The sequence below is a fragment of the Chiloscyllium punctatum genome, chromosome 8 (genome assembly GCF_047496795.1).
Source record: "Chiloscyllium punctatum isolate Juve2018m chromosome 8, sChiPun1.3, whole genome shotgun sequence".
NCBI lineage: Eukaryota > Metazoa > Chordata > Chondrichthyes > Orectolobiformes > Hemiscylliidae > Chiloscyllium > Chiloscyllium punctatum.
This window is the reverse complement of record NC_092746.1, coordinates 118,346,696-118,371,904: the sequence shown is the minus strand read 5'-3', so window position 1 is coordinate 118,371,904 and position 25,209 is coordinate 118,346,696. Positions and strand designations below refer to the sequence as shown.

Here is a 25,209-nt window from a genome sequence, read left to right as displayed (position 1 = left end):
GGGACCACTCCCTGGTCACACATAAGAAAGAAATTGGAGAAACTTGGTGAAAAAAATGATGAGACAAGCAAGCACTGGGGAAAGCACTGCAGCAGACATCCAGCACAACAAACAAAAAAGATGCAAAATAAATTTGAAACCAAAGCTGAACACAAATATTCAGAATGACTATCTCTTCCGACTGTTCATAATGTGTAACTTCCATTTTACGAAAAAAATTCAACGACTTGATACAAATCAGACAGAAGACTGACGGGAGCCAATTGAATTTAAAGAAAACAAATAAAAAGAAATGTATATTATTTATCTGAGGGTGCAGAGAGAAATTTGTGAAACACTGGCATTTGTTACAAGCAAGTAATTGGATACTGGGGAGACTGAAGATTGAAAACAGACAACGTGGTGTTGATATTCGAGAAGTGTGTCAGAAGAGACAAAATTCAACTGCAGGACAATTAGTTTGAATTAGGCCGTGGTTATCTACGTTAGCTGGGTGGTTTTGCATTACATGTAAAATAATGAAACCACTTGTCAGGAGCAAACTTAAGCTTCAAGAATGTCAATGGCAAACAACATTTTATTTAACAATTGTCAGCGGTCGAAAGAGGAAGTTATTCCCACACTAATCCCACTGACTCTTTTGAGGCAGTGAAAACCCAAGTAAATTGTGACAAGCCTGCTGAAGTGGTGTTCCTTGCCTATTAAAATGCTTTTCACATAGTTCCTTCTGAAGGGCTACGCTTTAACTAAAAGTTGAGAGAAATCAGAATGAACCCCTGATACAGATAAGAAATTGGCTGAGGAACAGGAAACAATTCTTAGTTGAGGCATTAAGTCAGAGTTGAAGTTTGAGTTAACACGGGGCATGCTGACACGGGGCACAGACACAAGATGGCCACTGAGCCATAAGTTGGTCACTGAGCACACAGAACGGCTGCTGAGCCATTACATGGAAAAGTACAGCGAAGCATACATAGATACTGCCTGAGGCCAACAGGATACCAGCACTACAGACACAGAACACAGATAATTAGTTAAGGCAGTTGGGGGAGAGAATACACATCAGTAACGTCTACTGCCCGCTGAAGTGTCGGAGTCCAGCCACCACCTTTAATAGAAATGTTAACTACCTGAGACTGTGTTAATACTTTAGATTTGCAGTAATGGAAAACAATCTTCCTTCTCAGGAAAAACGATCACGACCAATTACTGCAGCAATGGACTTCTACGTAGCTGCTGAAACTGACAATGACTCTGTAATGTTTTCTGTAAACAAACCATTCTGCACAAACAACGACTCGATATCTAGACCATTATACCATGAAATGTATAAAATATCACGATATGTGCTCCAAGGGTGACAGAAGACTTGCAGCTGACAACAGTGCTGCTGGACATATATATGAATGATTACTCTGTCTCTGTATACCAAGAAATTGAATATTTTTGGATGTATGGCATGACCAATTGTACAGATTAAAATATTTTATGAATAAAGTATATTTTTGAAATAAAAAAAGTCTCTCTCTCCCCAAGCTCCAGTTTCTTTGTACAATAAACTCTGTCACTGAATTCCAATTCTGACTCTGAGACCCCCACAACAACTGGTGTAGTCGGCAGGATCTCTTATTCCTGGTGCTCTGGTCAAAGGCCACGATTGGGGAGCCGGGGTAAGAGACACTTTGAATCTGCAAACAGGAAGAGTCAGACTGGGCCAAAGACACAGTTTAAAAGGGTATACCATTGTAACGTGTAACTTGTGCAATATTACTGGGATGAGTATAAGTGCAGGCCTGTGGAGCGTAAGTGGGAAAGTGTACTATCTGGTGTGATAATCAGCTGCTTGTGCTGAAATGACCAGAGGACAGCCTCAAAAACCCTGCCATAAACTGGTTGTTAAGAGGGGTAGCCCCACCATGCAATAGTTGGGAATTGAAGTGGGAATTGAGGCACCAAGGGCACTAGGAGTTGTGAAGCACAAGTGGCAAAGTCGGGTTACATTGGACTCTGTAGGGGCGAACAATGCAGAGTCCAGTTAGAGCCTGATCGAAGGTTGGATGCTGTCTGTTATTGTGTTTTAAATTGAAGTGGTGGGGAAAACAAGCTGGTCCCTCTGACCAAGAGCCAAACTCCAGCGGAGTAGCACGTTACCGAGGTGGGAAGTGTGGACACTGTGAGTAACTGTGATACCCTGTCAGTCTGTAGCAGAACGACAGAGCTTGAATAGTGCTGGCGGCCGGGAGGTAAAAAGACCCTCCGGTAGAGAGCACACCGAGTTAGAGGTAGGTTTCTGGGCCTATCGGGCGGTGATGGAAAGTAGAGGTGGCTGGGAGGGTAGAGGAGTCCCACCAATAGAGAGCACACCTTGTTAGGAGACTGCTATGGCCATATGGACAGTGCAGGGACAGTATTAATCGCAAGGAGGTAGAGACGTGCCACTGATTAAGGACACTTTACTGTTGGTGGTATCCGGGGGCACACAATTTGCGAGATAGCAGATCAGGATTTTAAAGGGGATACTGCAGGTTCCACTATTGAAAAATACAAGACAGACAGACCAATGCTGACAGAACAGATGAAGAAAGGTGGTTGGGACCCATCCCAGACATCAGTACAGTAGCGGAATTGGATTAACAAACAAAAAGGAAATAAAAATAAAAAGATAGGGGTAATGTTAGTGTACCAATTAGCAGTCCTAACTGAACAAGCAGGTGGAGAAAAGACCAAGAATGAATTGAGGAGCTGGAGGATAGGATAAAGGAGCTACAGCAAAGATTAGAAAAAGTACAGGAGGAAAGGGAGACTGACTCTCTCCCTTCCTACGAAACTGTACAATAGGGACCAACTGCTCTCTCAGCAGAGCAGGAGGTGCAAGAATATAATCTAGTGCCAGTCACGAGAGGGGGGACAGAGTTGCAGTCAAAAGCAAACTATAAACCCTTTAACACAGGGGGAAAGGCAACAGATCATGGCCTCCCTGGGCAAATAACAGCCCCGAAGTGAAAACACTAGGTTCTGGGAAGAGCTAGACAGTAAATGGGTAGGGCACTAACTGCAGTTGAGGGATATACACCAGCTGGTCCAGGCAGCCTGCCCAGTGGACCAATGGAGACAGGTAGCTGACAGACCAGAAGCCACAGCCGTCTGAGACTATAGGGGAGGACGGTGTTTGGAGGCAAGTGGACAAGGCAGTAGCACCAGCATGCATAAAAAAACACCCCGCTAGATCTGCACCATGGGCAGGGAAGGTATGATAGCAAGTCTAGGGAGAGAGTGCTGGTGGAAGGGAATGGGAAGGGATATTGCCAAACACTGTCACAGATACATGGTTTGCACATAGCACAGCCCAGGTAGACCATAAAAGTTAGGATAGGACACCAACCAAGGCCAAGAGGACCCTGGGAACATGTTCAAATGGATTTCACAGGGCCGCTATCACCTTCCCATGGGAAAACGTGCTGCCTGGTCAGCATAGACCAGTTCACCAGTGGGTAGAGGCATTCTGACCAAGAACTGTACCGTTACCACTGTAGCCAGGATTCTAACAGAGGAGAGGATACCAAGGTGAGGAGTACCCCTACAGATTGACTCTGACCAAGGGACACATTTCACAGGCAAAGTTATGAAAATGGTATGCCAGCTACTCCGGAAAGAACAAAAATTTCATATCTGCTATCACCCCCAGAGCTTAGAGAAGGTAGAGAGAATGAACAGATCCTTAAAAATGCTTTAGCTAAGGCCATACAGACATCAGGGAGGACGTAGGCCAAAGTGCTGCCAGCCATACTAATGAAATTAAGAGCCACTACAAATCAGCCTATAAATTAATGACTGGGCGAGCAATGCAATTATCAGAGACCATTATAACAGGTGGGATCAATGTAGGTCCGCTAAAAGACAAAATTCGGAGATATGTAATGGAATTAAGCACCCAATTAAAAGGGATGCGTAAGTTGGTAACTGAGAGACAAGAGCAAAAGGACAAGGCAGGTGAACTCAAAACCTTCCCTGAGATCCCAGCAGCTAGGAGCCACGTCCTCATACGAACCCTGCCTGACCAACCAGGTTTTGCACCAAAATGGAATGGGCCATATGAAGTTATAATCAGTGGTGACACCTGCGCCTGTATCAACACAAGGGGAAAAGGCACGTGGAAGCATTGGACCCAATTCAAACTGTATAAGAACTCCTATGAATGAACTAATATGATTGACCATTCCCCATGCACAGACAGGAACTGCGAACAAGACAATGACCAAGGGGAGAGCACCGAGACCACAACCAAGCAAACCACCCAGAGGCACGCATAAAACTGCTGACAAGACAGAGAAATCACGCACTGTTGCCGACTTCCAGGTACCATTGCTTTAAAAAAAAGACACTGACCATTAACCTCATTTAATTTTAATCATGTACATACTCGAGTATATATTACTATTTCTAAATGTTGTGATAGCTGGAAGCCTGTCAGGATTTAAGGATAACCTCTTTTACAAAACCCACCTAAATTTACATGGGAACCAAATTGTCTGTTACCTATTGGCATGATTGGTTGAATCACTATTTGTGGCCACCCCTCACGATTTATACATAATAGATACCTTAGGCGCACCATTAAGGGACAGCTAGGAAAACACGAAAGGGGACTCCAGGGTAGGTGTGTGGAATTGGTTAAGCCCACCAGTCAATGGGGTCGGGCGCCCCAACCGAGGGAGGGAAAGACTTTAAAACATCGCTCACATTAACTCACACTGTTTCACAGGGTAGGGATGGGGATGTGTAATGCCCTGGTACCTAGAAACAGTTCATGAGTGCAGACACAATGTACTCACCAGCACTGTACAATCACCCAGGGACAACTTACCTGCACCTGCAGCAAGCAGGCATACTTGAATGTGACGGCGGGAAAGCAGTTTATATGCGGACAGTGCAATGGCACTCACATAAGCTCTGCCATATGGACATACCAGTTTGATATCTACCAGCTGGGTGGAACAAACACAGAATCAGAGGCGAGATGGGTAGACAAACAGGCCCGTGAACAGGACCACTGTATGCTATTGGGCAGCGAAGGGATTTGTTTTCTTATTTAAGCGGATTTATGCTACTGACACACCAAGCTTCCCGAACCTTTTCGCAGTAGTAACGATAGGACTTCTCACTATACCATGCCCCAGTGGGGGACATGTTTGAAGAAGGACGGCACGGTGGCACAGTGGTTAGCACTGCTGCCTCACAGCGCCAGAGACCCAGGTCCAACTCCCGCCTCAGGCCACATTCTCCCCGTGTCTGCGTGGGTTTCCTCCGGACGCTCCAGTTTCCTCCCACAGTCCAAAAATGTGCAGGTTAGGTGACTTGGCCATGCTAAATTGCCCGTAGTGTTAGGTGCAGGGGTAAATGTAGGGGAATGGGTCTGGGTGGGTTGCTCTTCAGAGGATCAGTGTGGACTTGTTGGGCTGAAGGGCCTGTTTCCATACTGTAAGTAATCTAATCTAATTAGCTGGAAATTCTGCACTGATTGGCAGATCCCCACCACTCTGGGATCATCATTGGGGTATGGGTTTTAGGATCTCTGTCTTTTGGAGGTGACAGTAGGGGTCGTCAGTACTAAAAACTTAAATTACATCGTGCGTGTCCTAGGGAACAATACATCAAAGGCTCTAAAAGCAATTAATGGTGAATTGGCTGAACTCAGATTTTACACACAGCAGACGCATTATGCAGTGGATTATCAGTTAGCCCAGCAAGGGGGAGTATGTACAGTCATTGGTGACAAGTGCATAATCCATGTCATTGACAATTCTTACAATATTACATAGGCGATCAAAAACATTCAGGACCAGCTAGATGACTTCAGACAAGGAGTCACAGGAGGAGATAGGTGGCTATAATGGCTGATAGGCAAATTCTGGGGATCCTGTTTGGCACATGGGATTGTTCTCCTAATTTCATTCATACTAGTATTCTGCCTAGGCCTTGGATGTTTAAAGCTTTGCTGTTAGGTGCTACTGATGCGGGTTGTGCCAGGAGCGAATGTCACCACAGAAGAGCCCCCAACGAAACTCACACTCCTTGACACCCCTCTGGATGAGGAGACCTTAGAAAAGGCTTATCTCTATATGTGAGTTGGGTGGTCTGCAGGAGATCTCCGAAGTCACCTCCTTGACTACAAAGAGGGTAGTGAAGCGGAAGCTGACACGGGGCATGCTGACACAGGGCACACAGACACAAAATGACTGCTGAGCCATAAGTTGGTCACTTAGCACACAAGATGGCCACTGAGCTAAGACATGGAAAAGTACAGCAAAGCATACACAGATACTGCCTGAGGCTAACAGGACACTAGCACAATAGACACAGAACATAGATAATTAGTTTAAGGTGGATGGGGGAGAGAATACACATTAATAGAGTCTACTGCCTGCTGAAGTGTCCAGCCACCACCTTCAATAGAAATGTTAACTACCTAAGCCTGCTTGCATACAAGTGTTAATACGTTAGATTTGCAGTAATGGAAAATGATCTTCCTCCTCAGAAAGAACGATCACAACCAATTACTGCAGCAATGGACTTTTGCGTGACTGATGAAACTGACAATGACTCTGTAATGTTTTCTGTAAACAAGCCATGCTGCAAAAACAAAGACTCGATATCTGGATTATTATACCATCAAATGTATAAAACATCATAATATGTGCTCATGGGGTGATAAATGGCTCGCAGCTGACAGCCATGCTGCTGGACGTCTCTCTCTCTCTCTCTGGACTTCCAGTTTCTTTGTACAATAAACTCGGGTTTTTGAATTCCAATTCTGACTCCAAGACTGGTGATTTTCCCCACAACAGATTAAAACTGGTATAATTTTCTGAAGTTGCATCCCTTTGTCTTCCTCTTAGTTTTCAAAGCATCCATCCAATTCATAATAGAACCTTACCTGCAGATGTTTAAATACCTATTTAAAACAACGCTGACTAACTTGAAATGACATAGGTTGCCGTCATTTCTTTTGTTCGTTCAAAGAGTGTGAGAGTTACTGGAAGGGTCAGTATTTATAACCCATCACTAAATCTTCTCAGGAAAGTGGTGCTGGCTGCTCTTTGTGACAAATAAGTGGCTTCCCAAATCTTTACAGAGGGTCGTCAGAATCATACATATTGCTCCTTAATATATTGCACACAGTCTGGGCTAAATGGCCTTTATTCATTCAATAAATTTTAATGTCTTACCGAGCAGAAAGTGGTCTCCCTGTGATTTCAGCGTCAGCTGAAATAGAATTCTCGGTTGAATGCTCATTGGTTTTATCTAGCTGAGCTGAGGAAGGACGACACTTGGGGAGATTCACCACCATCTGGTCATCTGAAAGATTCTTCTCTTGATGTTGCTGTGAAAGACAATACAGAAAGGTAATGATAATCATTTCATGGCAACAAGTGAGGCACAAAAATGTGGTGTCTTCAAAATGATGGCAAGGAACCTATAGTGCCACCAGCTTGGCTTACTGGTTGAAACATAGAAATAAGGTACAGGAGTAGGCCATTTGGCCCTTCAAGCCTGCACCACCATTCTGGCTGATCATGCATTTTCAGTATCTCACTCCCATTTTCTCTCCATACCCTTGATCCCTTTAGTCACAGGGCAATGTCCAATATTCCTAATGTACTTGCCTCAATAGCTTCCTGTGCTGGAGAATTCCACAAGTTCACAACTTTGAGTAAAGCAATTTATTCTGTATTGAAACTGCCTCAATTATACCTGCACTATTGATGGTTTGCAAAGAGCAATCTAAGATTGCTGCCAGATATTTAATAACGTCAGAAATTTTATTAGTGTGAAAAAAATGGAAGGATCTCTCATCAAGCTAGTGTCAGTATTATAGCTTGATATTTTTCTTGTTGTGATGATGCTGCTCCTTTAACAAGATTATGGTGTCCTTGGATTTTCTTTCAGAGAGGCTGTAAAAAACAGGCAAAAGGCTTTTAAGTTAAAAAAAAAGACTTGTATACTGAAAGGGAAGTGGCCAGTTCTCCCAGCTCAGCCTTCCTCTGGTTTGATTCAGTTTTGGCAGTCTGGCTATTCACTGAAAGCAGTCAAACAGCTGTGAAGCTGCTGAACCTAAGAGAAGCAGGTCCATGCTGACCCTCCCTCTCTCTCTTTCTTCTCTCCTATAAGACCCTGTGTTTGATGTTACCTGTTGTGTCAAGGGGTGTTTGTGGGGATTGTTGCAAGTATTGGCAACAGCATCATTAAGTTGGTACAATCTGTTGGGTTTTCGGATAGGTTAAGTTATTCGGTATTCTGTTCTCTTTTGTTTGTGTTTTATTCAGAACCTTGTAAGTAAATTCTGTTTTTATTTAAAACTACGTGGTTTGACCAGCTGGAATATCCATGTTACACTTGCTTAAAACAACGAGCAAAGTTAGGGTTTGCACTACTTTCTTGAAATGTTTTGAGTAGGTCTGGCCTGGTCTATAACAGAATGGGGGTTCTTTGCAAGATTTGTTCTGTAGTTCCAAATTGGGATTATGGTTGTTGGACTTGAAGGTAGCGAATGTAGGTGTTAGTGTCTTTTGTTCTGGACTTAAACAGTGCTTGGAATAGCAAGGGCTCTTTCAGTCACCACAAGTTTTCTGGGGTAGAAGTGACTGTGAGGATTTTGCAAAAGGTGATTAAGGCCAAGCTGTTGGAAGTAGCAAACAAGCTGGAGCTGGAGCTGCCTCCTTCCATGAGGAAAGGAGAGATAATTACAGCAATAGCTCCGCATTTAAACTTGCTGGAAACGCCATCAGAATCTTTAGAGATGGCTAAAACTCAATTGAAAATGAAGCAGCTTGAGTTAGAGGCAATAGGCAAGGAAAGGGCAACAGAAATGAAACATTTTGAATTACGATTAAAAGCAGAAAGGAGACAAAGAGAGGAAAGGAATAAAGAGAGGGAATTTGAACTTTAGAAATTGGCCCTTAGACAGGAAAATCAGCTTAAAAGGATGGAGATGAAGACTGAAGGCAAGCTTAGTGAGGGAGAGAGTGAGGATGGGCAAACCCATGATAGCTAAACGCCTGGTGAGAAACTTAATATATTCAAGTATTGCCTAAATTTAATGAGAAGGAAGTGGAAGCCTTTTTCATCTCATTTGAAAAGCTGGCTAAACAAATACAGTGGCCAGTGACCATGTGGGTTCTGTTGATCCAAACAATACTTGTAGATAGAGCTGGCGAGGTATTCACATCGCTATCAGAGGAGGTATCTTGGGCATATGAGAAGGTGAAGAAAGCCATCTCAAGTGCATATGAGCTTGTGCCTGAAGCCTGCAGATAACGTTTCAGGAATCTAAGAAGGGACCCTGGTCAAATCTACATTGAATTTGAAGAGATCAAACAAAGTAATTTTGATAGGTGGATAACGGCATTAAAAATGGAGAAAACCTATGATGTTCTTAGAGAGATGATTATTTTGGAGGAGTTCAAAAATTCATTTCCTGAAGTGGTGCGAACCTACATGGAAGAGCAGAGAATTAAAACTGCAAGATTAGTAGCTGAAATGGCTGATGATTATGAGTTGGTTCGTAAATCAAAGTTTCGCTTCCAAAATAAATTTCAATCCGTGAAGGAAAGAAATTGGGGAAAACAGAAATCCTCACGTGAAAAGAGAAAGGTAGATCTCAGTGAAGATCATATGGATAACTTACCACAGAGTAAAAAGGAAACCCTTGAAGGGGAAAGAAAAGTTTAAAAACTCCGGTGTTTTCACTACAATAAAGTAGGCCACATGAAATCACACCGAGATTGGTTAGGAATAGCACTGGGAAGCTAGATGTAGTAAAACAGGATAAGCCAGTGAGTTTTGTTGGAGTGGTCATAGAAAGCACAGTGGAGGCTAGAAAGTTGCACCAGATCTTCTTAAACCATATATCTGCAAAGGTAAAGTTTAGTCGCATAGGCCAGGAACAGCAGGTAAAGAGATTATAACATTAAGAGATCATCTCAATCTGTGATGTTGAAAAGTGAGGCAATATGTACCTTTAAAAGGACTAGAACCAGAAAAGGCACCAGTAATGGGAATTCATGGTGAGACAAGAAGCGCTCAACTATGTAAAGTGAGGTTAGAGTGTCCAGTGAAGAATGGAGAAGTCGTGGTCGGAGTACTAGACAAACTCTCAGCTCCAGGAGTACAAGTGATCATAGAATACAGATGAGGAAGTTGAAGTGGAATTAGTAGAGACCCTGTTTGATCAAATGGTTAAGACAAACCAGGAGCAGACAGATGACAAAGCAGACATCTTTAGCTCAGATAAATTAACTGAGTCACAGCAGAAAGATGAAAATTTAAAGCAAGTCTATCTGAAAGCATACACAGAAAAAGAATATGAATGTATCTCTGAATATTATTATATTAAAAATCATGTCTTAATGAGGAAATGGAGACCATCACATATTTAGGCAGATGAGAAATAGGCAGAAATTCATCAAGTTGTATTGCCAGTGGGTGACAGAACGGAGGTGTTGCGAGTGGCACATGAGCTACCACTAGGGGTCATTTAGGAGTGAGAAAATCTCAAGCTAAAATACAAAAACATTTTTATTGGCCTGGACTGCACGCAGATGTAGTTGAATTTTGCCAGACATATCATACATGTCAGATAACTGGAAAACCACAGGCAGTAATAAAACCTGCAACTTTAATACCTATTCCAGCATTTGGGGGACCTTTGACAAGAATCTTAATTGACTGCGTAGGACTCCTACCTAAAACAAAAAGTGGGAATCAGTATTTGTTAGCAACAATGGATATGTCCACTAGATTTCCGGATGTTGTTCCTTTACACAATATCACAGCTAAAAGGATTGTAGAGGAATTACTCAAATTTTTCACTGGACACTGGCTACCAACAGAGATACAATCAGATCAAGGGTCAAACTTCACATCGGAATTATTCAAAGAAATTATGGACAGCCTGGGAATAAAACAATTCAACTCTACTATGTACCATCCAGAGTTGTGGGGAGCACGAGAAAGGTGGCATCAGACATTAAAGACCATGTTGAGGTCTTACAGTGAAGACTCTCCAGATGATTGGGATAAGAAAATTCTATTGGTACTTTTTGCAATGAGAGATGCACCAAATGAATCAACCAAATTCAGTCCATTTGAATTAGGTTTTGGGTATAAAGTGAGGGGACTGCTAAAATTGATTAAGGAGAAATTGGTAAGTCAGAATTCAGAGACCACATACTTGGAGATTGTGTCAAATTTAGGGAACGATTAAATAAAGCAGGGGACTTGACTAGATAGCATTTAGAAGTATCACAGCGTACAATGAAATAGGAAGCAGATAAAAGAAAACAAAAACTTGCAATTTTGCTATCGGAAACAAGATGCTAGTATTACTTTTAGTGATAGGTGAACCTTTAAAAGCAAGGTTTAGTCGGCTTTATCAAGTTGAAAGGAAATTGAGTGAGGTGAACTACTTGATAAGGACTCCAGACAGAAAGAAATCTCAGAGTGTGTCATGTGAATATGCTCAAAACGTATTTTAAAAGGGAAGGAAAGCAAGAAGAGAATGTGTTATAGAGTCATAGAGATGTACAGCATGGAAACAGACCATTCAGTCCATTCCATCCATGCCAATCAGATATCCCAACCCAATCTAGTCCCACCTGCCAGCACCCGGCCCAAAACCTTCCCATTCATATACCCATCCAAATGCCTCTTAAATGTTGCAATTGTACGAGACTCCACTACTTCCTCTGGCAGCTCATTCCATACACGTACCACCCTCGATGTGAAAAAGTTGCCCCTTAGGTCTCTTTTATATCTTTCCCCTCTCACCCTAAACCCTCTAGTTCTGGACACCTTGACCCCAGGGAAAAGACTTTGCCTATTTACCCTATCCATGCCCCTCATAATTTTGTAAACCTCTATAACGTCACCCCTAAGCCTCTAATGCTCCAGGGAAAACAGCCCCCGCATATTCAGCCTCTCCCTATAGCTCAAATCCTCCAACCCTGGCAACATCCTTGTAAAGCTTTTCTTAACCCTTTCAAGTTTCACAACATCCTTCTGATAGGAAGGAGACCAGAATTGCATGCAATATTCCAACAATGGCCTAACCAATGTCCTGTACAGCTGCAACATGACCTCCCAACTCCTGTACTCAATACTCTGACCAATAAAGGAAAGCACACCAAACGTATTCTTCATTATCCTATCTACCTGCGATTCCACTTTCAAAGGAGCTATGAACCTGCACTGCAAGGTCTCTTTGTTCAGCAACACTCCCAAGGACCTTACCATTAAGTGTATAAGTCCTGCTAAGATTTGCTTTCCCAAAATGCAGCACCTCACATTTATGTGAATTAAACTCCATCTGCCACTTCTCAGCCCATTGACCCATTTGGTCAAGCTCCTGCTGTAATCTGAGGTAACCTTCTTCGCTGTCCACTACACCTCCAATTTTGGTGTCATCTGCAAACTTACTAACTGAATCTCTTATGCTCGCATCCAAATCATTTATGTAAATGACAAAAGGTAGAGGACCCAGCACCGATCCTTGTGGCACTCCACTGGTCACAGGCCTCCAGTCTGAAAAACAACCCTCCACCACCACCCTCTGTCTTCTATCTTTGAGCCAACATCCTTCGGCACTATCCACAGCTCTGCTTAAGTGCCATCTGCAAATTGACTAACCCATCCTTCTACTCTCTCCTGCAGATCACTTATAAAAACAATAAACAGCAGTGGCCCCAAGACAGCTCCTTGCAGCACACCACTGGTAACTGAGCTCCATGATGAATATCAACCACCATCCTTTTTCTTCTTTCAGCTAGCCAATTTCTGATCCAAACTGCTAAATCACCTTCAATCCCGAAACTCTTTATTTTGTGCAACAGCCTATGTGTGGAACCTTATCAAACGCCTTATTGAAATCCATATACACCACATCAACTACCTTACCTTCATCTACCTGTTTTGCCACCTTCTCAAAGAACCCAATAAAGGTTAGTGAGGCAGGACCTACTCTTCACAAAACAATGTTGACTATCACTAATCATATTATTCCTTTCTAGATGATTATAAATTGTATCTCTTATAACCTTTTCCAATACTTTATCCACAACCAAAGTAAGGCTCACTGGCCTATAATTACTAGGTTTGTCCCAAATCCCCTTCTTAAACAAGGGCACAACATTTGCTATCCTCCAGTCTTCTGGCACTACTCCTGTTGATAATGATAACATAAAGATCAAAGCCAAAGGCTCTGTAAATTCCTCTCTGTCTTCCCAGAGAGTCCGAGGATAAATCCCATCCAGTTCAGAGGACTTATCTATTTTTCAGATCTTTCAAAATTGCTAAAGCTTCCTCTTTGTCAACCTCAATACCATTTAAACTTGCAGCCTGTATCTCCGTATTCTCAGGAGAAAGTGAGGACTGCAGATGACGGAGATCAGAGCTGAAAAGGTGTTGCTGGAAAAGCACAGCAGTTCAGGCAGCATCCAAGGAGCAGGAGAATCGGCGTTTCGGGCATGAGCCCTTCTTTTCCGTATTCTCACAACATTACCCTTTTCCAATGTGAATACTGACATTAAGCGCTTCCCCATGTCCTCAAATTCCACGCACAACTTTCCACGACTATCTTTGATTGGCTCAAATCTTACTCTAGTCATTCGATTACTCCTGATATACCTATAGAAGACCTTAGGGTTCTCCTTGATCCTATCTGCCAACAACTTCTCATGGCCCCTCCAGTTTCTTCTTAGCCCTCTCTTTAGATCGTTTCTAGCTAACTTGTAACTCACAAGCCCCCTAACTGAGCCTTCAAGCCTCATCCTCACATAAGCCTTCCTCTTCCTCTTGACAAGCACTTCAACTTCTTTCGTAAACCATGGCTCCCTCTCTCAACAACTACTTCCCTGCCTGATAGGCTCCTCTCTCTCTCCCTGCCAGTCGCTGTTCCATCAATAAGACAAAGGAAGCACATGGCGAGGACAGTGCAGGGAGAGAGGGAGAGAGAGAGAGAGAGAGAGAGAGAGAGAGAGAGAGAGAGAGAGAACCGGCACAGTTACTGCCTTTGCTGTTTTTGAATTCATGTGTCGCTGGACATTGGAGTGCATCTGGGAAAATTAACAAACAGTGAATTTCACAACTAATCTTGGAGGAACCGGTTTGGGCGAAGTTCACAATACAGAATCAGATAAGTTAATTGTTGTTTTCAGTCTGTCCAAGAGAAAGGCTGTATTAGTGAGTACAGTGGGTTCTTTCTTGATTATATGTTTTCGGAGATAGGTCTCTTGATTAAACTTAAAATATAAGCCATAGCTCTTAATTTAACTTGGTACAGTGTGTTGTAGAGGAATAAGACAGTGTTATTTTCTGGGTCTGTAGATTGTGAAAGAGCAAAAATGGCCTTTGCAGTGATATGTACTTCTTGTCAGATGTGGGAGTTTAAAGAGAGTTTAAAGGTTACTGCGGATTATATTTGCATAAATGCTGCTAGATGCGAATCTTATCAGACTGAATGGATCGGTTGGAGAGACAGATAGAAGCAATGAGGAATTTGCAACAGTACGTGATGGATGGCAGTTGTAGGAAGGGGGGGGTGTCTCAGATACAGTCACACAGATGGGCTAACTCCAGGAAGGGTAAGAGAGGTCGGCACCTAGAGCAGGAGTCTTTTGTGGATATACCCATTTCAAACAGATATGCTGTTTTGGAAAATGTAGGGGGTGATGGATTCTCAGGGGAACATAGCACGAACAGCCAAGTTTCTGGTATTGAGACTGGCTCTAATGCAACGAGGGGTATGTCGGCTTCCAAGAGATCAACTGTGTTAGGGGATTCTGTAGTCAGAGGTACAGACAGATGTTTCTGTGGCCAGCAGACAAAAAGCAGAATGGTGTGTCGTTTCCCTGGTGCCAGGATCAAGGATGTCTCAGAGAGGGTGCAGAATGTTCTCACGGGGGAAAGAGGGGCCAGCAAGAGGTCATTGTCCACATTGGAACCAACGATATAGGAAGGGAAAAAGGTTGAGATTCAGAAGGAGATTACAGAGAGTTAGGCAGAAATTTAAAAAGGAGGTAATCAAGGGTAATAATATCTGGATTACTCCCAGTGCTACGAGCGAGCGAGTGCAGGAATAGGAGGGTAGAGCAGATGAATGCATGGCTGAGGAGCTGGTGTATGGGAGAAGGATTCACATTTTTGGATCACTGGAATTCCTTTTGGGGTAGAAGTGACCTGTACAAGAAGCACGGATTGCACCTAAATTGGAAGGGGACTAATATACAGGCAGGGAAATTTGCTAGAACTGCTTTGGGGGATTTAAACTAGTAAGATGGTGGGGGGTGGGGTGGAACCCAGGGAGATAGTGAGGAAAGAGATCAATCTGAGACTGGTCCAGTTGAGAACAGAAGTGAATCAAACAGTCAGGGCAGGCAGGGACAACGTGGGACTAATAAATTAAACGGCATTTATTTCAATGCAAGGGGCCTAATATGGAAGGCAGATGAACTCAGGGCATAGTTAGGAACATGGGACTGGGATATCATAGCAATTACGGAAACATGGCTCAGGGATGGGCAGGACTGGCAGCTTAATGTTCCAGGATACAAATGCTACAGGAAGGATAGAAAGGGAGGCAAGAGAGGAGGGGGAGTGGCATTTTTGATAAGGCATAGCATTACAGTTGTGCTGAGAGAGGATATTCCCGGAAATACATCCAGGGAAGTTATTTGGGTGGAACTGAGAAATAAGAAAGGGATGATCACCTTATTGGGATTGTATTATAGACCCCCTAATAGTCAGAGGGAAATTGAGAAACAAACTTGTAAGGAGATCTCAGCTATCTGTAAGAATAACAGGGTAGTTATGGCAGGGGATTTTAATTTTCCAAACATCAACTGGGACTGCCATAGTTTAGATGGAGGGAATTTCTTAAGTGCGTACAAGACAATTTTCTGATTCAGTGTGTGGATGTACCTACTAGAGAAGGTGCAAAACTAGACCTACTCTTGGGAAATAAGGCAGGGCAGGTGACTGAGGTGTCAGCTGGAGAGCACTTTGGGGCTAGTGACCATAATTCTATTCGTTTTAAAATGAATGAATGAATATTTTGCATCAGTATTTACTGTGGAAAAGGTTATGGAAGATATAGACTGTAGGGAAATAGATGGTGTCATCTTGCAAAAATGTCCAGATTACAGAGGAGGAAGTGCTGGATGTCTTGAAACGGTTGAACGCAGATAAATCCCCAGGACCTGATCAGGTGTACCCAAGTACTCCGTGGGAAGCTAGAGACGTGATTGCTGGGCCTCTTGCTGAGATAATTGTATCATTGCTAGTCACAGGTGAGGCGCCGGAAGACTGGAGGTTGGAAAACGAGGTGCCACTGTTTAAGAAGGGCGGTAAAGACAAGCCAGGGAACTATAGACCGGTGAACCTGACCTCAGTGGTGGGCAAGTTGTTGGAGGGAATCCTGAGGGACAGGATGTGCATGTATTTGGAAAAGCAAGAACTGATTAGGGATAGTCAACATGGCTTTGTGCGTGGGAAATCATGTCTCACAAACTTGATTGAGTTTTTTGAAGAAGTAACCAAGACTGATGATGGCAGAGCAGTAGATGTGATCTATATGGACTTCAGTAAGGCATTCAACAAGGTTCCCCATGGGAGACTGATTAGGTTAGATCTCATGGAATACAGGGAGAAATAGCCATTTGGATACAGAACTGGCTCAAAGGTAGAAGACAGAGGGTGGTGGTGGAGGGTTGTTTTTCAGACTGGAGGCCTGTGACCAGTGGAGTGCCACAAGGATCGGTGCTGTGACTTCTACTTTTTGTCATTTACATAAATGATTTGGATGCGAGCATAAGAGGTACAGTTAGTAACTTTGCAGATGATACCAAAATTGTAGGTGTAGTGGACTGTGAAGGAGGTTACCTCAGATTACAACAGGATCTTGACCAGATGGACCAATGGGCTGAGAAGTGGCAGATGGAGTTTAATTCAGATAAATGCGAGGTGCTGCATTTTGGGAAAGCAAATCTTAGCAGGACTTATACACTTAATGGTAAGGTCCTAGGAAGTGTTGCTGAACAAAGAGACCTTGGAGTGCAGGTTCACAGCTCCTTGAAAGTGGAGTCGCAGGTAGATAGGATAGTGAAGAAGGCATTTGGTATGCTTTATTGGTCAGAGTATTGAGTACAAGAGTTGGGAGGTCATGTTGCGGCTGTACAGGATATTGGTTAGGCCACTGTTGGAATATTGCGTGCAGTTCTGGTCTCCTTCCTATCGCAAAGATGTTGTGAAACATGAAAGGGTTCAGAAAAGATTTACAAGGATGTTGCCAGAGTTGGTGGATTTGAGCTATAGGGAGAGGCTGAACAGGTTGGGGCTGTTTTCCCTGGAGCGTCGGAGGCTGAGGGGTGACCTTAAAGAGGTTTACAAAATTATGAGGGGCATGGATAGAATAAATAGACAAAGTCTTTTCCCTGGGATTGGGGAGTCCAGAACTAGAGGGCATAGATTTAGGGTGAGAGGGGAAAAATATAAAAGAGACCAAAGGGGCAACTTTTTCACACAGAGAGTGGTACGTGTATGGAATGAGCTGCCAGAGGAAGTGGTGGAGACTGGTACAATTGCAACATTTAAGAGGCATTTGGATGGGATATGAATAGGAAGAGTTTGGAGGGATATGAGCAGGGTACTGGCAGGTGGGACTAGATTGGGTTGGGATATCTGGTCGGCGTGGATAGGTTGGACTGTACGGTCTGTTTCAATGTTGTACATGTCTATATCTCTATGCTCCATCTATAGCTAATAGATACTGCCTTAGGCAAAACCCCTTTTAAGTTTAAAAAAGAAACACTTGTACAATGAAAGGGGAGTGGCCAGTTCTCCCAGCTCAGTCTTTCCCTGGTTTGATTTGGTTTTGGAAGTTTGGCTATTCACTGAAAGCAGTCAAACAGTTGTGAAGTTGCTGGACCAAGAGAAGCAGGTCCATGCTGACACCCTGCCTGTTAGTCTGACCTCTCTCTTGTAAGGCCCTGTGTTTGACTTTATCTTTTGTACCAAAGGGGTGTTTATGGGGATTAGATTAGATTCTCTACAGTGTGGTAACAGACCTTTTGGCCCAACAAGTCCAAACTGCCCCTCCAAAGAGAAACCCACCCAAACCCATTCCCCTACCCTACATTTACTCCTGACTAACAGAGTGGGCAATTTAGTGTGGCCAATTCACCTAACCTGCACATCTTGGATTGTGGGAAGAAACCAGAGCACTCGGAGGAAACCCACGCAGACACTGGGAGAATGTGCAAACTCCAAACAGGCGGGAATCAAACCCAGGACCCCAGTGCTGTGAGGCAGCAGTCCTTACCACTGTGCAAGGGGTTGGACCAAAGGGTCTATTTCCACGCTGTACATCTCTATGACTCTATAAGTACTGGCAACAGCAGCGTTATTTTGGTGTGATCTGTTGGGTTTTCGGATAGGTTAAGTTATTCGGTATTTTGTTCTTTTCTGTTTGTGTTTCATTCGGTAATCTTATAAATAAATTCCGTTTTGTTTAAAACTATGTGGTTTGACCAGCTCCGTCCCTACCAAAATATTTGCATTACACTTGCTTAAAACAACTACAAAGTTAGGGTCTGGGTTACTTCCTTGAAATGTTTTATGGGGGTCTAGCCTGGTCAATAACACTGTGTTTATACAAAATATGAGTATCAACGAACTGACCATCACTTAGCAATACCACCCACTCATGCTTCCAGTGACAGATTACGTTTTACCCTTACCCTTTGCTTTCTTCTTCAATATCTCAATTTAATTGCTCTGTAAAATTCCTCTCTTTGACCAAGCTGTCAGCCACTTGAACTAATGTCTCCTCTGTGTGTTAGTGTCAAATTTGTTGCCACTTCTGCTTTAGTTGAGTCAGTAACCCAGACTAAAATCTGCATTCTACCATTAGTAGAGGTAACGCTTGTTAAACCAGGTATGACTTGCTGATAATGAAAACTTTTAAATGGAAGTAATCTAAATTTCCAGTGATGGGGCTGGGTTCATTTCCTTTGGCAGATCAGTGCATTGAGTGCCGCACTTGGGAAGTCACGTTGCACTGTACAGCATTGGTTAAGCCACTATTGGAATACTGTGTGCAGGTTCTGGTTTCCCTGCTACAGGAAGGATGTTGTGAAACTTGGAAGGGTTCAGAAAAGGTTTATAAGGATGTTGCCAGGGTTGGAGGGTTTGAGCTACGGGGAGAGGCTGAATAGACTGGGGTGTTTTCCCTGGAGCATTGGAGGCTGAGGAGTGACCTTATAGTGGTTTATAAAATCATGAGGGGCACAGATAAGGTAAATAGACAAGGTCAAAATTGTGGGTATGTTCTCCGCGTTGGGAAGTTGATTTGTAGATGTTTTGTTCCTTGTCTAGGTGACATCTTCAGTGCTTTAGAGCCTCCTGTGAAGCGCTGCTGTACTGTGTCTCCTGGAATTTACTTGGTTCCGCTCCTGCTGTTACCAGTTGTTCATTATAGTGGCCGATATATTGGGTCTAGGTCTATGTGCTTGTTGATGGAATCTGTGGATGACTGCCAGCTCTAGAAATTCTCTGGCTGCCCTTTGTTTAGATTGTCCTATGATCATTGTGTTGTCCCAGTCAAATTTGTGGTCCTTGTCACTGCTGTGTGTGGCTACTAGGGACAGCTGGTTGTGGCACTTAGTGGCTAGTTGCTGTTCATGGAAGCAGATTGCTAGCTGTCTGTCTGTACGTCCTCTATAGTGTTTTGAGCAGTCTTTGCATGGAAATTATGTTTGTCTTGCACATGATGGGTACGGGGTCTTTTGTTCTGGTGAGCTGTCTGAGCATGGACATTGGCTTATGGGCTGTCATGAACTGAGTGGAGATGGGATAAAGGTGATAGGTCAGAGGGGAGGGTGGAGCAGATAGGTGGGAAGGAAGGAAGATGGACAGATGGGACGGGTCATGAGGACGGTGCTGAGCTGGATGGTTGGAATTGGGGTAGGGTGGGGGGAGGGGAAATGAGGAAACTGGTGAAATCTACATTGATGCCCTGGGGTTGGAGGGTCCCGAGGCGGAAGATGAGGTGTTCTTCCTTCAGGCATCGGGTGGTAAGGGAGTGGCGATGGAGGAGGCTCAGGATCTGCATGCCCTTGTCAGAGTGGGAGTGGGAGTTAAAGTGTTGTTAAGTGTTAAACACACTCCACCCTCCCCCCGACATATCACCTCTGCCCTCATCTCCAACCACCTACTGCACTCTCAGTTACCTTCCCTAGCCCCACCCCCTTCAATTTATCTCTTCACCCTCGAGGCTCCCAGCCTCATTCCTGATGAAGGGCTTTTGTCCGAAACATCAATTTTCCTGCTCCTCGGATGCTGCCTGACCTGCTGTGCTTTTCCAACACCACACTCTCGACTTTTAATCTCCAGCATCTGCAGTACTCACTTTCGCCTACATGGTTAGTGTGTTAGGTCATGGAATGTCCGCGCTGCATTTTTTGACTGTCAGGCATCTGTGGGTGAAGTTGCGGGGATATCCGTACTTGGCGAAGATTCTGTAGTGGTGTTCTTCTTCTCTTCTTGGTCCAGGAGAGCTTAAGTGTGTTGCAGCACTTTTGAACAGGGTCCTAATGCAGCTTCTCTTGTGTGTGTTTGGGTGGTTGATGTTGTAGTTCAGGATCTGGTCTGTGTGTGTGGTTTTTCTGTACACTTTTGTGGTGCATTCACTGTACTGTGTACTATCACATTGGCAGCACAGTGGCACTGCACTGCTGCCTCACAGCATCAGGGACCCGGGTTCAATTCCAGGCTTGGGCGACTGTCTGTGTGGCTTTTGCACATTCTCCTCATGTCTGCGTGGGTACCCTCCTGGTGCTCCAGTTTCCCCCCACAATCCAAAGATGTGCAGGTTAGGTGAATTGGCCATGCTAAATTGCCCATAGTGTTCAGGGATATGTAAGTTAAGAGTGATAAATATAGAGTACTGGGTTTGGGTGGGAGACTCTTCAGAGATTCGGTGCGAACCTGTTGGGCTGAAGGGCAATTTCCACACTGTTGGGATTCTAAGAAAATTCCAGGAATGGGCGTTGATTGTTAGTTTCCTCCTCTCTTGTAATTCTGATCCCTGTGAGCATGGCGTTGATAATCCGGTGTGTGTTCTCAATTTCTGTTCTTTTAACAATAACCACATATCTGATCCAGAGTTTGGGCTGGATTTGTGGGAGGGGTGTTTGTTCCAGTCTTTGCTTTACTGCTTCTGCTATGAACCCAGAGATGGGTGAGCCCATAGGTGTTCCATTGATCTGTTCATATATGTGGCTGTTGAATGTGAAGTGTGTTGTCAAGCACAGGACTAGTAGTTTGAGTACGCAGGCCTTGTTGATAGGTTCCCCGTCATGTTGTCTGTTCTGTTGGTTGAGGAGGTTGGCTACTGTCTCTCTGGCTAGACTTTTGTCAACTGAAGTGAATAGTGCTGTTACATCGAATGAGACCACTGCTTCATCCTTGTCTATGCTAATGTTCTTGCTGTTGTCTAGGAATTCCTTTGATGATTGTATGGAGTGTTTGGATCCACTGATAAGATCTTTCCGTTTTGATGAAGGTCTTTTGCCAGTTTGCGCGACGGAGCTCCCGGGAGTGCTACAATGGGTCTAAGTGGTATGTCTGGTTTGTGTATCCTGAGTAATCTGTAAAATCTTGAGGTGTTGTTGCTTTCTGGTTTCATCCTTTGTCAGTCAATCCTGGTTATCAATCTGTTTTTTTGTCGGTTTCGTAGTGTGTTGTTTATTCTATTGGTTACCTGTGGCATGGGGTCACGCTCCCTCTGTAGGTAGGTGTCAGTATCTGCAAATAGTTTCTCTGCTTTCTGAATATATTCGGTCTTGTCCATAATAACAGTCAATCTGCCTTTATCCGCTGGTACAATGATTGTGTTCTTGGAATTTTTTAATGTTTTTAGTTTTAAGGCTTCTCTCTCTTTGGTGTTGAGGTTGTTTGTTTGTATTTTCTTTGTTAGAAAGTATATAATGGTTTGTCTAACTGCTTGTTGTGTCTCTTCGGATAGTCCGTTAGTTACATAGAACACTACAGCACAGTACAGGCCCTTTGGCCCTCGATGTTGTGCTGACCTTTTATCCTATTCTAAGATCAAACTAACCTACATGTCCTTCATTTTACTATCAGCAATGTGCCTATCCAAGAATTGCTTAAACGTTTCTCATGTATCTGACTCTACTACCACCGCTGGCAATGCATTCTACACACCCACCAATCTCTGTGTAAAGAGACAACCTCTGATATATCCCTAAAACTTCTTCCAATAACCTTAAAAATATGCCTCCTTGTGATAGCCATTTCCAACATGGGAAAAAGTCTCTGACTATTCACTCTATCTACACCTCTCAACATCTTGGACAACTCTATCAAGTCACCTCTCATCCTTCTTCGCTACAAAGTGAAAAGCCCCAGCTCCCTCCATCTTGTTTCATACTTTTCTTAATAAGACATGCCCTCCAGTCCAGACAGCAACCTGGTTAATCTCCTCTGCACCCTCTCTGAAGCTTCCACATCCTTCTAATAATGAGGTAACCAGAACTGAACACAATATTCCAAGTGTGGTCTAACCAGGGTTCGACAGAGCTGCAGTATAACTTCGTAAACTCAATTCCCCTGCTAATGAAAGCCAACACGCCATATAAACAATCCTATCAACCTGGGTGGCAACTCTGAGGTATCTATGGACATAACCCCAAGATCCCTCTGTTCATCCACACTGCCAACAATCCTGCCTTTAACCCTGTATTCAAATTCAACCTTCCAAAATGAAGCACTTCACACCTGCCCACATTGAACTTCATCTGCCACTTCTCATCCCAGTTCTGCACCCTGTCAATGCCCTATTGCAACCTACAACAACCCTCCACACTTCCCACATCTCCACCAATCTTCATGTCATCTGAAAACTTACTAGCCCACCCTTCCACTTCCACATTCAAGTCATTTATAAAAATCAGAAAGAGCAGAGGTCCCAGAATCAATCCCTGCGGAACACCACTGGTCACCGAGCTCCAGGCAGAATATTTTCCATCTACTACCACCTTCTACCTTCTATGGGCCAGCCAATTCTGTATCCAGACAGCCAATATTTTCATTTCCCACGCCTCCTTACTTTCTGAATGAGCTTACCATGGGGAACCTTATCAAACACCTTGCTAAAATTCATGTACACCACATCCACTGCTTTACCTTCATCAATGTGTTTTGTCACATCCTCAACGAATTCAATAAGGCTTCTGAGGCATGACCTGCCCTTCACCAAGCCATGCTGACTATCTCTAATCAAACTATGGTTTGCCTAGTAATCATAAATCCTGTCTCTCAGAATCCTTTCCAATAATTTGCCCATGACTGACACAAGACTGATTGGTCTGTAATTCCCAGGATTATCCCTATTCCCTTTCTTGAACAAGAGAATAACATTTGACACCCTCCAAATCACCTGGCATTACTCCAGTGGACAGTGAGGGCTCAAAGATCATCACCAAAGGCTTGGCAATCTCTTCTCTCGCTTCCCGTAGTAACCTTGGGTCTGACCCATGGGACTTATCTATCCTTATGTTTTTCAAAATTTTCAGAACATCCTCCTTCTCAACACCAACCTGTTCAAGCATATCAGCCTGTTTCACGCTGCCCTCACTCGATGCTAAGAATCTCTTCTTCAGACAGTTCTAGAGGATACAGAACAGCATCTCACCCTCCACAAACGCTATAATGCCACCCCAATCTAACCAATCATTTTCTATATGTTGGAGATTTGCGTTCAGTATACAAAGTGAGATGCCAGTGAAATTCCTACTGTTAACTGTGAGCTCACCAATGTGAAGGTGACAAATCTGGTTGTGCTGGAGTGGGAACATTATCATAAGTGCCTAGGGATCACTGGAGGGTTCAATGGAGGTCATCCTACATTAAGAGACAGTGTCAAATGTCAAGATCTCTCTCAGTCATGAATACTGAAGTATTAAGGACCTCCCCCACCTCCTCTGACTCCAGGCCCAAGTTCCCTACACTATCCCTGATTGGCCCTACCTTCATTCTGGCCATCCCCATTCCTCACATAAGGGTTTTCCTTAATCCTTCCTACTAAAGCTTTTTCATGCCCCCTTCTAGCTCTCCTAAGTCCATTCCTCAGTTCCTTCCTGGCTACCTTGTAATCCTCTAGAGTCCTGTCTGATCCTTGACTCCTCAACCTTAAGTAGGCTTCCTTCTTCCTATTGATTAGATGTTCCACATCCCTTGTCACCCAAGGTACCTTCACCCTACCATCCCTTCCTTGCCTCAGTGGAACAAACGTATCCAGCATTATCAGCAAATGCTTCCTAAACAACCTCCACATTTCTGCTGTGCATTTCCCAGTTCTGCCTAATAGCATTGTAATTTCCTCTCCCCCAATTAAATACTTTCCCATACCGGCTGCTCCTATCCCTTTCTATGACTATAGTACTTGTATTGGAATTCTGATCATTATGACTGAGTTCTGAGTGTACATTCTAGTGCAGCTAGGAAGTCTGTACAGCTTTTCCCTCAGCCTTAACGCAGTTCCAAATCTTCCAGCTCAGCACTGCCTTCATGACCTGCCCCACCTGTCAATCTTCCTTCCCACCTATCCGATCCACCCTCCTCTCCAGTTTATCATCTTTACCCCCACCTCCATCCACCTATTGCTCTCTCAGCTACCTTCTCCCCAACCCCACCCCGCTCCCATTTATCTCTCTACCCCTGAGACTCCCAGCCTCATTCCTAATGAAGGGCTCTGATCTGAAACGTTGATTTTTCTGCTCCTTGGATGCTGCCTGACCTGCTGTGCTTTTCCAGCAACACATTCTCAACTCTGATCTCCAGCATCTGCAGGCCTCACTGTCTCCTTAGATGAAGAAGGGTTGAGAGGAGGACAGCTGGATTTAATGAACTGTTTCTGGGCTGTAGACTTCCTGTAACTCGACGCTAAGAATCCCTTCTTTGGATAGTTCTAGAGGATACAGAACAGCATCTCACCCTCCACAAATGGTGTAATGCCACCCCAATCTCACCAATCATTTTCTATATGTTGGAGATTCGCATTCAGTGTACAAAGTGAGATGCCAGTGAAATTCTACTGCTAACTGTGAGCTCACCATTGTAAGGGTGACAAATCTGGTT

The 25,209-nt window shown here is 43.8% G+C and overlaps 1 protein-coding gene across 3 annotated transcripts in view; it reads right to left on the bottom strand.

Annotated features, from left to right (window-relative positions):
• Window positions 1-25,209, bottom strand: part of ccdc13 (coiled-coil domain containing 13) — an 82,483-nt gene that overhangs the window by 21,256 nt on the left and 36,018 nt on the right. For all 3 annotated transcript variants that reach the window (XR_011961413.1, XM_072576328.1, XM_072576329.1), the window contains exon 10: window positions 7,227-7,381. Coding sequence is in view for 2 of the 3 variants with exons in the window: in XM_072576328.1 (XP_072432429.1) it covers window positions 7,227-7,381 (155 nt within the window). In the remaining variant the exon portion in view is untranslated. The remainder of the gene's footprint in view (window positions 1-7,226; window positions 7,382-25,209) is intronic.